Here is a 16,218-nt window from a genome sequence, read left to right as displayed (position 1 = left end):
TCCTCATAGACTGCACCAGATTTCTAGCACACATCTGCATATTTCAGTTAGTCAATGAAGCGCTCATGTGCTATAACTCAATTCGCCTTTACATTCCTTCTAAACAATGCAATTTAAAAAAAACTTTTGCAAAGGGTAAAGTCTGCAAAACTTAGTCCACTCTGTTCATAACAGATTTTAGTTTTGGGAACAGAAAACTGTATTAAGATCAGATGTTTCATCGATTAGAACATTTGCAGAATGTCGGCCAAAATCCATCTCGTTCCATCTTCTCCCACTGCCGGCCAGGCCGGTAACATCAACAGTGAGGACAAGCCCAGCCTGCCTCGCTAAGCGGATGCTTCACATTTATACATCTGGTGAAATATCTGTCTCATTGTTCTATCTGTGGCTGCACTGTGGTAGTGGGGGAACAGGAAGTTCCGGGCAGGCACGCACCATTCTTCAGAATAAATAAATCGGGGGGATCACGTGACCCCTGAACGAGATGGCCGCATGAACTAGGAGCTCCGCACAAGTAGTTTCCAATTCCTAATCTTACCTCCACTTCAAGTTTAAACTCATTTAGCTTTAGTCAAAAAGTCATGGCGGCTACAAAAGGCGACACTACAGGTGACATTTTTACCCGGACTCGAGCACTAGCGACGGAAAAAGCCTCCAAGAAGCAGCTAGCTTCAGAAAAAGCTAGCGCCATTAGCCAGGAGCAAGAGGACCCGTTCCCCCCCGAGGCCCAACGAAGGCCAACCTCGCACTCTGTCGAAGACATCTTTTCTGAGCTGAGATCCCAACGTACAGAACTCAACACTAAACTAGATGCCATTAACGCTCAGCTCAGTGCGATAGGGGGCAAGGTGACAATCCTGGAAAATGCTTTGCCTGACATAAACAACAAGATAACCATAAACGCGGGGCGCCTGGACGAGGCAGAGAGGCGAATCCTATCCACGGAAAACTTATTGACAGACGCCATGGAAACAATAGCATATGCTAAAAAAAAAATAGAGCAGCTGGAAGAGAAAACAGAGGACCTGGAAAACAGGGGGCGAAGGAATAATTGTGTTCTATTAAATCTGGGCGAAAAAGAAGAGGGAAACATGCCACTGATCCGCTACCTGCAAGACAAACTTCCCGAGTGGCTCCACCTGTCCACCGACAGACCCATAGAACTCGAGAGAGCTCACCGAGCACTGAGGCCCCCACCAGCAGCCAGACAACCACCGCGCCCAATCACCATACGTTTCTTGAGATTCACCGACAAGGAACGAGTCCTACAGGCGGCGAAAACCAACACCATTACAGTGGGAAACGCCAAACTCATCTTACTCCAGGACCTGTCAGCTGGAATACGCCGAAAGCGCCGAGAGTTTGACGAGGTGAAGAAATGCTCCATTGACCGAGGCATCTTTAGGGGATTCAAATACCCAAACGAGCTCAGGATTCTTTACCAAGGAGCCCTGCGACACTTCAAAACTCCCGAAGAGGCAAAACGTTTTTTGAAAGACAACCCCGGTCAATGAGAAATGGACCAATGACTAAATGCGATTACTATTATTACTAAAGGAGGTAAGACAACATATAGCCGATATCCAAAGACCCACCCGCCCTGCTAAATGTCATTATAGCCGTCTAATCTATATTTATGTTCCTTTAGCTGAGAGGGATAGGCTCCATATTATAACCTAGGCCTACTATATGTAGGCTGGGCTATTGATTTTATTTTCTCCCATTTTTAATGTGGTCTGGACAGGGGCTACGTTGTCATTTACCCAATGCGGGGCGGAGAGGATGAGGCATTTCTTTGGTGGGGAGGGGGAGACGTTGTGCGTTGCTAACTGTTCCCGTTTTTTTTTGTTGTTGTTGTTGGAACACAGAATTGTGACTGAGCGGGGAGGTAATAGATCCAACGGGATATGTCGAGTTGTTTGGGAACTCGGCTGGGGTGTTCAGAGACTGTTATTTTATGTAAACCATTTATTTTCCTTTTATGTGAACGCAGCTGTAACTACTATCCACCTTTACCCAGAGATGACTTGCACTAAAGTTCGATTACTGTTCGATGACGATGACTAGTACCTTAAATCTATTGACATGGAACTGCCATGGTCTAGGTCATGCAATAAAACGGAAAAAGATACTATGTGCTCTAAAAAAGGAAAAAGCAGACATCGCGCTATTGCAAGAGACACACCTCTGTGATGCTGAACATGCCAAACTCCGCAGAGCTTGGGTGGGACAGGTGTATTTCTCATCTTTCAAATCCAACAGTAGAGGTACAGCCATACTTATCCATAAGAATGTTCCATTCATAATTGACAAAAACATATCTGATCCGGAGGGGAGATTTATTTTGATAACTGGGTCACTGTATGGGCAACCAATTACTATCTTAAACATATACGCCCCTAACACAGATACTCATGCTTTTATGTCGAAAATGATAACCCTGTTCAATGAGCATTGTGTTTCCTTTGGAGTGTTGGCCGGAGATTTTAATTGTACCCTGAACCCAACCCTAGACAAATCATCTCAAGTCCCCACCACAAATCCTAGATCTGCAAAGATGTTGAACTCTCTTACTAAAGAGATGGGACTGATAGATATCTGGAGAGAGACTAATAGCTCATCTATGGACTATACATACTACTCTAATGTCCATAACACCTACTCCCGTATAGATTACATTTTTATCCCAAAGAGTTTCATAAATTCAGCCACGTGTAGAATCAGACCCATAGCGCTTTCGGATCACGCCTTTGTCCACCTCCGCTTTGACCTCTGCAAAAACATCCCGAGGTCAAAGAGCTGGAAATTCAACACCTCCATGCTATCAAACGAAGCATTCCATACATTGGTAACTACATGGATAGACAACTACACACAAGACAACAAAGATTCTCCTGTTTCTCCGGCCACAATGTGGGACGCTGCTAAAGCCACACTAAGAGGTCATCTAATTGCATATGCTTCCTCTAAGAAAAAAGCAATGGAAGCACACAGGCTAGATCTGGAGAGGGAGCTGGAACGCTGTGAAAAAGTACATAAACAATCCCCAGACAGCACCTCCTGGAGTCAACTTAAAGCAGCCAAAGCCAAACTGAATTTGGACTATACTCGGGAGATTAAAAAAAAAGTTTTCTTTACTAAACAGAAATACCATGAGTATAGCAATAGGCCTAGTAGATTGCTTGCTTATCAATTAAAAAAAGAGCAGTCAGAGCGTACAATTATGGCTATCCGAACAGCAGAGGACGAGGTCACATATGACCCAAAAAAGATCAATTTAACTTTTCATGATTTTTACTGCAAACAATATACCTCTGAGAGAAAACACACGGAGGCAGAACTCCACTCCTTCCTAGAGGGAATCTCGCTACCTAAACTATCAGAGACCAACCAAGAAGATCTCAACTCCCCCTTCACTCCTGAGGAGATCCTGGAAGCAATTACCTCCATGCCACCTAACAAGTCCCCAGGCCCAGATGGATTCCCCAGAGAGTTCTACAAAGCTTTTTGGCCCCAGCTTAGCCCTATTTTCATGCCAATGCTGGAGGATTTTTGCAAAAACGGAGTTCTCCCAGACTCAATGCACACAGCTCGCATTACAGTGTTGCTCAAAAAAGACAAGGACCCCCTATCCTGCTCCTCCTTCCGGCCCATAAGCTTGTTGGATTTCGACTTGAAAAATAATTACCAAATTGCTCGCCAAAAGACTAAACACTCTTCTTCCCAAAATAATAAAAGTGGACCAAACTGGATTTATTAGAGACAGATACTCTTCTGATAACATTCGCCGTCTTTTTGATATTATTGATCAAGTAAACGCACAGAAGACCCCTGTCCTGCTGGCTTCACTGGATGCTGAGAAGGCGTTCGACAGGATGGAGTGGAGCTTTCTGTTCTCAGTCTTAGAAAAGTTCAATATGGGCCCAAACTTTATTAAATGGATCAAATCACTATACTCTCATCCAAATGCCATGGTGACTACTAACGGACTGAACTCTGACAGATTCCCTTTGGGACGGGGCACAAGACAAGGGTGCTCGCTGTCCCCCCTGCTCTACTTGTTGGGGGCGGAGCCTCTGGCAGAGTTGATAAGGAGCAATCCAAGTATTATAGGTGTTCCTGCAGGCGGCCTGCAGCACAAGATTTCGCTTTACGCGGATGATGTCTTGCTCTACATATCCAACCCTGAGAAATCCCTTCCTCCCATTTTAGACACAATTGCTCAGTATGGCACGTTTTCAGGTTATAAGATAAATTTTAACAAATCCACTGTCTGCCCTCTCAATATTACACTCACCAGTTCTATGAAGACACTATGCCCATTCCAATGGAAGACACAGGGGTTTCAATACCTTGGGATATTCATAAAACCAGATCTGAATAGGCTTTTCAAGGAGAATTATCTTCCACTCCTGGATCGAATCAAGAACAACCTCCAAACCTGGATCTCCCTCCCAATTAGCTTAGTAGGAAGAATTAATGTAATCCGTATGAACATCCTCCCTAGACTGAACTATTTATTTCAGATGCTCCCATGCTATCTCCCAGCTTCCTTTTTCAAAACAATTAACCAAAGCATCACCAAATTTATATGGGGCAATAAAAAACCTAGGATCAAGCTCTCCACTCTATCGAAACCTGAATCTAAGGGTGGTCTTGCCCTTCCCTCCCTTCAATTGTACTACTGGTCTGCCCAAATCCGCAACATGCTAACATGGATCACAAACAGACAAGAGTCAACGTGGATTCAGATAGAAGCCCAATCCTGTGGTTCATTGCCACTAAGCTCAACTATATTCATTAATAACTTTAGTGAAGTGGGCAACATAGCCAAACCATTTGTGATTTACAGCACCCTACTAGCGTGGAGGGACTGTAAGAAATACCTGGGCATCTCCTCCCAAATATGCTCTCACTCGCCTATAGTAGGCAACCCAGACTTGCCAAAAGCCCTGAGGGATGCCAACTTTAATCTTTGGCATACTCTAGGAATCAGGACCTTCTCAGACCTATTTCATCAGAAGACCACTACACTGAAATCCTTTCAAGAGCTCTGCAGCGAATTCAATGTGCCAAGATCCCACTTCAAATTAGACATGTCATCTCCTCATTTACTTCCAAGAGGAGGTTTAGAACTCAGTTGAACGAAGTTGAAACCCTTCTTGTCACAGCACAATCCATTAAAGGCAAAATATCCTATATCTATAGACTCCTTTCTGAGAAAGGAGGCTCCTCCTTTACTCCTTTGAAAATAATCTGGGAAAAGGACCTTGGTCTGACTATCAGTGATGAGTTATGGGCGGAGGTTTGCGACAGGGTATACTGCTCCTCTACTAATGTAAAAATGAAAGAATCTAATTACAAATTTTTGTACAAATTTTATTACACTCCCTTGAGACTCCATAAAATGAAAACAGACATTTCTCCTAACTGTAAAAGATGTACCTCTGAAAGTGGAACCTATATGCATGTATTTTGGAGCTGTAGAGAGATTGCCAGATTTTGGCAATCTATACATACTGCTGCACAGAAAATACTAGATGTACAGTTTGATATGACCCCGTGTCTCTATCTTCTTAATGCCCAGCAGGACTTTGTTCTTGATCCTGACAGAGAAAATTTGCTCATGACCATTACATACTTTGCTAAGAAATGTATTCTTCTATTGTGGGCCTCTAGTACCTCTCCTACATTTAAAATGTGGATTGACCAGATTGTTGACTTTCTCCCTCTTGAAAAGCTCACTTATGACCTCCACAAGAGGACAGCCCAAGTTTGATAGACTCTGGTCTCCACTACTCAACTATATTTCAAATTGGACAGAGTGAATGGGGGGGATCAGGGAGATGAGCAGATGCGTGTTGTGTAAGGTGCGGTAAAATCTAAAAACTAATTATTGGCTCGTCATCTCAGTTAAGGCTGGAAATAGCTAATAAGAACCTTGATAGTGCTGCTGCAAGATCTATATTTTAAATTTTGTTATAATTATTATTTGTGTGTGTGTGTATGTATGTATGTATGTATGTATGTATGTATGTATGTATGTATGTATGTATGTATGTATGTATGTATGTATGTACAGTGGGGAGAACAAGTATTTGATACACTGCCGATTTTGCAGGTTTTCCTACTTACAAAGCATGTAGAGGTCTGTAATTTTTATCATAGGTACACTTCAACTGTGAGAGACGGAATCTAAAACAAAAATCCAGAAAATCACATTGTATGATTTTTAAGTAATTAATTTGCATTTTATTGCATGACATAAGTATTTGATACATCAGAAAAGCAGAACTTAATATTTGGTACAGAAACCTTTGTTTACAATTACAGAGATCATACGTTTCCTGTAGTTCTTGACTAGGTTTGCACACACTGCAGCAGGGATTTTGGCCCACTCCTCCCTACAGATCTTCTCCAGATCCTTCAGGTTTCGGGGCTGTCGCTGGGCAATACGGACTTTCAGCTCCCTCCAAAGATTTTCTATTGGGTTCAGGTCTGGAGACTGGCTAGGCCACTCCAGGACCTTGAGATGCTTCTTACGGAGCCACTCCTTAGTTGCCATGGCTGTGTGCTTCGTGTCGTTGTCATGCTGGAAGACCCAGCCACGACCCATCTTCAATGCTCTTACTGAGGGAAGGAGGTTGTTGGCCAAGATCTCGCGATACATGGCCCCATCCATCCTCCCCTCAATACGGTGCAGTCGTCCTGTCCCCTTTGCAGAAAAGCATCCCCAAAGAATGATGTTTCCACCTCCATGCTTCACGGTTGGGATGGTGTTCTTGGGGTTGTACTCATACTTCTTCTTCCTCCAAACACGGCGAGTGGAGTTAGACCAAAAAGCTCTATTTTTGTCTCATCAGACCACATGACCTTCTCCCATTCCTCCTCTGGATCATCCAGATGGTCATTGGCAAACTTCAGACGGGCCTGGACATGCACTGGCTTAAGCAGGGGGACCTTGCGTGCGCTGCAGGATTTTAATCCATGACGGCGTAGTGTGTTACTAATGGTTTTCTTTGAGACTGTGGTCCCAGCTCTCTTCAGGTCATTGACCAGGTCCTGCCGTGTAGTTCTGGGCTGATCCCTCACCTTCCTCATGATCATTGATGCCCCACGAGGTGAAATCTTGCATGGAGCCCCAGACCGAGGGTGATTGACCGTCATCTTGAACTTCTTCCATTTTCTAATAATTGCGCCAACAGTTGTTTTTCTTCTCACCAAGCTGCTTGCCTATTGTCCTGTAGCCCATCCCAGCCTTGTGCAGGTCTACAATTTTATCCCTGATGTCCTTACACAGCTCTCTGGTCTTGGCCATTGTGGAGAGGTTGGAATCTGTTTGATTGAGTGTGTGGACAGGTGTCTTTTATACAGGTAACGAGTTCAAACAGGTGCAGTTAATACAGGTAATGAGTGGAGAACAGGAGGGCTTCTTAAAGAAAAACTAACAGGTCTGTGAGAGCCGGAATTCTTACTGGTTGGTAGGTGATCAAATACTTATGTCATGCAATAAAATGCAAATTAATTATTTAAAAATCATACAATGTGATTTTCTGGATTTTTTTTTTAGATTCCGTCTCTCACAGTTGAAGTGTACCTATGATAAAAATGACAGACCTCTACATGCTTTGTAAGTAGGAAAACCTGCAAAATCGGCAGTGTATCAAATACTTGTTCTCCCCACTGTATGTATGTATGTATGTATGTATGTATGTATGTATGTATGTATGTATGTATGTATGTATGTATGTATGTATGTATGTATATGTATATATTTATGTGTATGTATGTATATGTATATACAGTGGGGAGAACAAGTATTTGATACACTGCCGATTTTGAAGGTTTTCCTACTTACAAAGCATCTAGAGGTCTGTAATTTTTATCATAGGTACACTTCAACTGTGAGAGACGGAATCTAAAACAAAAATCCAAAAAATCACATTGTATGATTTTTAAGTAATTAATTTGCATTTTATTGCATGACATAAGTATTTGATCACCTACCAACCAGTAAGAATTCCGGCTCTCACAGACCTGTTAGTTTTTCTTTAAGAAGCCCTCCTGTTCTCCACTCATTACCTGTATTAACTGCACCTGTTTGAACTCGTTACCTGTATAAAAGACACCTGTACACACACTCAATCAAACAGACTCCAATCTCTCCACAATGGCCAAGACCAGAGAGCTGTGTAAGGACATCAGGGATAAAATTGTAGACCTGCACAAGGCTGGGATGGGCTACAGGACAATAGGCAAGCAGCTTGGTGAGAAGGCAACAACTGTTGGCGCAATTATTAGAAAATGGAAGAAGTTGAAGATGACGGTCAACCACCCTCGGTCTGGGGCTCCATGCAAGATCTCACCTCGTGGGGCATCAATGATCATGAGGAAGGTGAGGGATCAGCCCAGAACTACACGGCAGGACCTGGTCAATGACCTGAAGAGAGCTGGGACCACAGTCTCAAAGAAAACCATTAGTAACACACTACGCCGTCATGGATTAAAATCCTGCAGCGGACGCAAGGTCCCCCTGCTTAAGCCAGTGCATGTCCAGGCCTGTCTGAAGTTTGCCAATGACCATCTGGATGATCCAGAGGAGGAATGGGAGAAGGTCATGTGGTCTGATGAGACAAAAATAGAGCTTTTTGGTCTAACTCCACTCGCCGTGTTTGGAGGAAGAAGAAGTATGAGTACAACCCCAAGAACACCATCCCAACCATGAAACATGGAGGTGGAAACATCATTCTTTGGGGATGCTTTTCTGCAAAGGGGACAGGACGACTGCACCGTATTGAGGGGAGGATGGATGGGGCCATGTATCGCAAGATCTTGGCCAACAACCTCCTTCCCTCAGTAAGAGCATTGAAGATGGGTCGTGGCTGGGTCTTCCAGCATGACAACGACACGAAGCACACAGCCATGGCAACTAAGGAGTGGCTCCGTAAGAAGCATCTCAAGGTCCTGGAGTGGCCTAGCCAGTCTCCAGACCTGAACCCAATAGAAAATCTTTGGAGGGAGCTGAAAGTCCGTATTGCCCAGCGACAGCCCCGAAACCTGAAGGATCTGGAGAAGATCTGTAGGGAGGAGTGGGCCAAAATCCCTGCTGCAGTGTGTGCAAACCTAGTCAAGAACTACAGGAAACGTATGATCTCTGTAATTGCAAACAAAGGTTTCTGTACCAAATATTAAGTTCTGCTTTTCTGATGTATCAAATACTTATGTCATGCAATAAAATGCAAATTAATTACTTAAAAATCATACAATGTGATTTTCTGGATTTTTGTTTTAGATTCCGTCTCTCATAGTTGAAGTGTACCTATGATAAAAATTACAGACCTCTACATGCTTTGTAAGTAGGAAAACCTGCAAAATCGGCAGTGTATCAAATACTTGTTCTCCCCACTGTATATATAACAATTTTTTATTATTATTATTATTTTTTTAAGTTTGTCACATCTGTGAATGTGGAATGTGTTTGGTTGGTTGATTGAAAACTTAATAAAACTTTAAATTGAAAAAAAAAGAATAAAGAAAACGCCATAACTGTGACGTCAAGAACCTTTGTGTTGGTTTCTATGTATTACTACAGGTATGTAATAGCAGGTTTAAACGTTCTAATATCAAAAGAACATGTCGTACCATTCTAGGTAACAAATCTGTTTAGGTATTATCACGTTTGGTAAAGTGTTGATTTGTTATTTTTGTGTCAAACCAAGTGAAGAACGCGATAACTATTTTACGAGCCACATAACTAGAGACTTTGGGTTTGTCTGAGTGGATGTACATCATTTTCTCAAGGTAATTTCATAAAAAATAAATGTATTTGAGGTTTCTGAGTTCCTTTTGCATGTTAATTGGTTTTGTGTAAAATTCATAAACTGGGAAAATGGCGACGCCCACTCTGTCTGGGCATTGAAGCGGAATGTAATGATTATCAGTTTTCTACATGTGTACTAATATTCAGACACATTCAGTTTCTATCTTTGTCTATACATGTTACTATGGTGTGAACGGAAATACTATTGGTTTTTGATTGGAATAATACAGTGAAGACAAGGTTATTCAGGAAAATAGTACATAGTGCTGCCTGAAACAAACTGCAACTGTGTACTAAATGTTTTTTGAGTCATTTATTAATTTAAGTAAATTCAAGAAATCTACTATAGGTAAAGTTTAGTTACATTGTGCAGCGTGTACTTTTGTCTAATTTCAATTAATTCATGTTTTGTTGTCAATGCTTACCTACCTGATTACCTACCGGCGCTGTGTACCGGCACCTCAATTTTCTACTGCCTGAGCTCATTTCCTCTTATAGAAAAATAGCTGAAAAGTTTTGTGAAGCACCTGTATCTAAATAATTACAGTACTGGCACCCACAATGAGTACGTACACCTATTTCAGTCCAAGTCAAGCACTGAATTTGATAATTGAACAAGAAGAAATAGAATATAAGTGCCAGAACAGTCAAGACAATTAACCTTCTGTGTCTGTTTCTCATTGTTACTACAGGACGACTAGAATTAAGTCTGAGGCCGGTAACATCAACAGTGAGGACAAGCCCAGCCTGCCTCTCTCCTTCCACACTGAGTCCAAACCTACATTCACTGGGTCTTGATTGTGACAGTGGAGCCCAGTTTGCACTGCAGGATCCAGAGATGGCATCAGTGAAGCTGGAAGACTGCAGTCAAACACTGGAGCTGAATGTCAACATTAAAGATGAAGAAGAGGAGGAGAAGATTGGGAAATCTGTTAATCATGGTAAGAGCAGGTTCTATCTAACTAAGTTTGTTATTCATTCCAACTTTCCACTGTGCATGAAAATTTGCAGTAGAACTGTTTCATGATGAACTGTTTCAATGAGAAGGTAGATGTTATTACATGCTACTCCGACTTGCATTGTTTGACACCAGTATTGCCAGCATTTGTTTTATTCACTGGGCTATCTGGAGTGCTCAGAGAGTAGGCTAAAGAAGTGAAGGACACAAACTGCCAGCGTTTTAAAGTTCTATGATTTTTTTTGTACCTTTATTTAACTATTCAAGTCAGTTAATTAAGAACAAATTTTGATTTACATTGACGGCCTACACCCTGCCAAACCCAGGCGACGCTGGGCCAATTGTGCGCCGCCCTATGGGACTTCCAATCATGTGATACAGCCTGGTTACTAACCCTTGTGATAGTGAGTGGATGATGATATGACTCATCATTTTCACGACTTTTAGAAAGGTTTTATTCTCTTTTGTTTTGTACAGCCTACTGATATGAATAAATATGTCACCTGGTACAGCAGAAGAGGACTGGCCACCCCTTTGAGCCTGGTTCCTCTCTACATTTCTTCCTAGGTTCCTGCTTGCTGGGGAGTTTTTTGTGGCCACTTTGCTTCTACATCTGCATTGCTTGCTCTTTGGGGATTGAGGCTGTGTTTTTGTTAAGCACTTTGTGAAAGCTTCTGATGTAATAAGGCCTACATAAAATACATGTGATTGACATGTATATCACACCAACTGACTGGTTCTTCTGATGTTGTTCACACAGGAGACCATGTAGAGACATTCTCTACATCCAGAGAGCAACAGCAGGAAGATCACAGAGCTAAGAGGTCTCACCACTGCCCACATTGTGAGGAGATTTTCCCATTTCTATCAAAGCTAAAAATCCACCTAAAAATCCACACAATAGAGAATCAGTATTCCTGTACTGACTGTAGGAAGAATTTCACAACAGTAAAGGCTCTGACAGTTCATCAGAGAGTGCATACAGGAGAGAAGCCTTACTCCTGCTCTGACTGTGTAAAATGCTTCACAACATCAACTGAGCTAAAAGTTCATCAGAGAACACACACAGGAGAGAAGCCTTACTCCTGCTCTGATTGTGGAAAGAGTTTCTCTCAACTGGGCACCTTAAAACACCATGAACGTATACACACGGGAGAGAAGCCTTACTCCTGCTCTGACTGTGGAAAGAGTTTCTCTGTACTGGAACACTTGAAAGCACATGAACGTATACATACAGGTGAGAAGCCTTACTCCTGCTCTGAATGTGTTAAATGCTTCACAACATCAACTGGGCTAAAAGTTCATCAGAGAACCCATACAGGAGAGAAGCCTTACTCCTGCTCTGATTGTGTAAAATGCTTCACAACATCATCTAGGCTAAAAGTTCATCAGAGAACCCATACAGGAGAGAAGCCTTACTTCTGCTCTGATTGTGCGGTGAGTTTCTCTCTACTGAGCCACTTAAAACGACATACACATATACATACAGGAGAGAAGCCTTACTCCTGCTCTGACTGTGGAACGAGTTTCTCTTTACTGTGCCACTTAAAACGACATGAACGTATACACACGGGAGAGAAGCCTTACTCCTGCTCTGACTGTGGAAAGAGTTTCTCTGTACTGGGCCACTTAAAAAGACACCAACATGTACACAAGGGAGAGAAGCCTTACTCCTGCTCTGATTGTGTAAAATGCTTCACAACATCAACTGAGCTAAAAGTTCATCGGAGAACACACACAGGAGAGAAGCCTTACTCTTGCTCTTATTGTAAAAAATGCTTCACAACATCAACTGGGCTAAAAGTTCATCAGAGAAAACACACAGGAGAGAAGCCTTACTCCTGCTCCGAGTGTGTAAAATTCTTCACAACATCAACTGGGCTAAAAGTTCATCAGAGAACACACACAGGAGAGAAGCCTTACTGCTGCTCTGACTGTGGAAAGCGTCTCTCTCGAATGGGCCAGTTGAGAAGACACCAACGTAAACATAAAGGAAATAAGCCTTACCACTGATCTGACTAGAATATGTTTTAAAACAACAGCTGAGCTAAAAGTTAATCAAAGAACACACACAGGAGAGAAGCCTGACTCTTGCTCTGATTTTGTCAAATACTTCACAACATCAAGTGGGCTAAAAGTTCATCAGAGAACACACACAGGAGAGAAGCCTTACGTCTGCTTTCAATGTGGCAAGAGTTTCTCCCAATTGGGCAATGTTAAAACACACCAACGGATACACACTTAAGAGAAGCCTTATCACTGCACTGACTGTGAGAAGAGATTCTACAGATTGGGCCATTTAAAAAGACACCAATGTATACATAAAGGAGAGAAGCCTCATCAATTCTCTCAGACCAGCTAAGATTAATCATGCCACTTAATTCTCATCTCATAAAGTAATTGGCCATGTTGAATTGGCTCAAATGAAGAAAGTGTGGAACACTCTATTGTAATCCTATTGTTTCTCACTGTGAGAGAACTGTGCAGAGGAAAGGGTGCGTTTAAGGGCCTCCCGGGTGGCGCAGTGGTCTAAGGCTGTGCCACCAGAGATTCTGGGTTCGCGCCCAGGCTCTGTCGCAGCCGGCCGTGACCGCGCACAATTAGCCCAGCGTCGTCCGGGTTAGGGAGGGTTTGGTTGGCAGGGATATCCTTGACTCATCGCGCACTAGCGACTCCTGTGGCAGGCCAGGCGCAGTGCACGCTGACCAGGTCGCCAGGTGTATGGTGTTTCCTCTGACACATTGGTGCGGCTAGCTTCCGGGTTGGATCAATGTGTCAGGAAGCAGTGCGGCTTGGTTGGGTTGTGTTTCAGAGGACGCATGGCTCTCGACCTTCGCCTCTCCTGAGTCCGAACGGGAGTTGCAACGATGAGACAAGACAGTAACTACTACCAATTGGATACCACGAAATTGGGGAGAAAAAGGGGTAAAAAAAAGAAGAAAGGGTGCGTTTATAGAATGTTAGCCTCTCTACTTTACTGATCAGTATGCACCTTATCAGTTTTGATGAGTTTTGTTAGCTTCTACTGCAAAGATATTGAGCTGACCTTGAATTTGCCCTTAAGGTTGAATATCCTCTGTGAGGCGTCTCACGATGGATTCTGATGGGTGACTGGGTGGTACTGCTTCCCTCTGCAGTTTTCTGTGGGAATGAGCTAGTAGACACAACATACACTGAGTGTACAAAACATTAAGGACACCTGCTCTTTCCAAAACATAGCTTTCACCTGGGTTCACCTGGTCAGTCTATCTTCCTTAATGATGTAGTTTTTGTGTATTTATTATGGATCCTCATTAGCTTTCAGCAAAAACAAGAAACTGCGGTTGCAGTGGGCTAAGGAATGAAAACACTGGAAAGTTGGAAAAATATTGCCTGGTCCGATGAATCCCGGTTCCTGCTATTTCACGCTGATGGGAGGACTAGGGTATGGAGGAAACCACGAGTACATGCATCCAGTGGTGGAAAAAGTACCTAACTGTTGTCATGACGTTGCTCTGTGGGTAAGGTTTATGACCCCCCCATAAATACCTTTCTCCCCTTCCCTCTCTCTTGACTCTACAGAGGGACTCTTGAATAGCCTTTGTTAAACATAGAGAGTCTGGGAACATCAAACAAGTGGAGGGAAAGGAACCATATTTCGGTAATAGAACCAGTTGAAAATATGCGTTGGTACTTAATGAATATGATGTCAGTTCGGTTGTCATCTGAGACATTATGACTGATGACAGGACGACCTAAACTGTATCTGGGAAAGTCTACACATTATAATGATCAGATTCACATGGAATTGTTGTGCAATTCAAATGTTTAAACATACAATTATTTGTGAAAAGATTAAATGTAATTTTAGCTTCCAAATGAGAGATTTGGGTTTTGATAAGGTTAGGGCTCTGCTCAATCAGTGGCCCGCCCCTGTGAAGAGACATGGGTTATAAACTATGAAACACACCCTTCTCTCCCTCCACTATATAAGCCCTTGACGAAAATGTAACCTCCTGTTCCGGGTACATTAGGATGACAGTCCGATGTCAGAAGGATTCAGATAATAACTACAGAACGAAGCCAACCTCAGCGTGAGCTTTGGTTGCGAATGGTATGAACTCTTATTCGCTACAGAAGTGATACCTCCTAGCTGTTGAGTTAGCAGCGGCTGCTGTAAACGTGGGCTAGGAGAGGACAGACAGAGTATCCCGTCTACCACACAACGACGACACTACAACGTATCCTGTTCACCACCTGAGACACTCTGCAAAGGACAAAGGACTCACAGCCTTCCATCTACCACCAACCTATTGAAGCGCAGCTCAGAGTAAATATTTATTGCATTTTCCTTTTCCAAATTGGCGGTAATTTAGAATGCATAAGATTCTCTATTTACGATCGAGTAGCTGCCTACGGCCCGATAGAGACACAGCTTCTCCCTTTGTTCTTCAGTCTTCCCGCTCTTTCACTCAAACCCAACCCCCTTTTCTTTGTGTAACCAGCTGTCATATCTGTTCCGTACGCTAAGGACGTTTTCCTTTATGACATAATTTGTAATCAAGGTATGATTCATTCTGTGTATATGTAATTCTGTGTGATTAGTTAGGTATTTAGTAAATAAATAATTAAACCCAATTTTGTATTGCTGATTCAACTTGTTAGCCAGGGTTCGTGAAGATAACCAAGAATTTACAACTTTCAGATGAGACTGAAATAAGGTGACGATTAATATTGACTGCTATTGATGTAAAATATTACTAGGTCTTTAAGAGTTTATTCAGAAGATAACTGCTCTATAAATATTATTTCGTGGTGCCCCGACTTTCTAGTTAATTACATTTACATGATTAGATCAATCAGGTAATATTAATTACGGAGAAAGGATTTTATAGAATAGCATGTCATATCACTTAATCCGGCATAGCCAAAGACACGACACTGTCATACTTGAGTGAAAGTAATGATACCTTAATATAAAATAACGCAAGTAAAAGTGAGTCACCCAGTGAAATACTACTTGAGTAAAAGTCTAAAAGTATTTGGTTGTAAATATACTTAAGTATCAAAGGTAAAAGTATGAATCATTTCAAATTCCTTAAATTAAGCAAACCAGACTGTACAACTGTGTTGTGTTTTTTATATTACGGATAGCCAGGGGCATACTCCAACACTCAGACATCATTTACAAATGAAACATTTGTGTTTAGTGAGTCCGCCAGATCAGAGGCAGTAGGGATGACCAGGGATGTTATCTTGATAAGTACGTGAACTGGACCCTTTTCTTTCCTGTTCTAATCATAAAATTCAAAAGGCACTCGCACATCTGAGCAAACTTTTTTGCAGGTGCATGGCAACAATTGAACAAGATGAAGGAAAAAAGGAAACCGCACACTGCTCTTGATAGTATCACTGATATTTAATAAGCTTTACGTATCGGCCTCACGGCCTTCGTCAG

The 16,218-nt window shown here is 42.3% G+C and overlaps 1 protein-coding gene across 1 annotated transcript; it reads left to right on the top strand.

The window, feature by feature from the left end:
* Nucleotides 1–1,094: 1,094 nt before the first annotated feature.
* LOC120033495 (zinc finger protein 883-like) lies at nt 1,095–12,930 on the top strand (the record flags this gene model as incomplete). The annotated part of the gene is made up of 3 exons (XM_038979862.1): nt 1,095–1,481; nt 11,655–12,762; nt 12,836–12,930. Coding segments are annotated over exons 1-3 (1,590 nt in total), but the record flags the coding sequence as incomplete, so codon positions are not given.
* Nucleotides 12,931–16,218: the final 3,288 nt, after the last annotated feature.

This window comes from Salvelinus namaycush, chromosome 40 (genome assembly GCF_016432855.1).
Source record: "Salvelinus namaycush isolate Seneca chromosome 40, SaNama_1.0, whole genome shotgun sequence".
In the NCBI taxonomy this organism is placed as follows: domain Eukaryota; kingdom Metazoa; phylum Chordata; class Actinopteri; order Salmoniformes; family Salmonidae; genus Salvelinus; species Salvelinus namaycush.
Note: the sequence above shows the minus strand (reverse complement) of the source record. Positions and strands in the feature narration are given on the sequence as shown.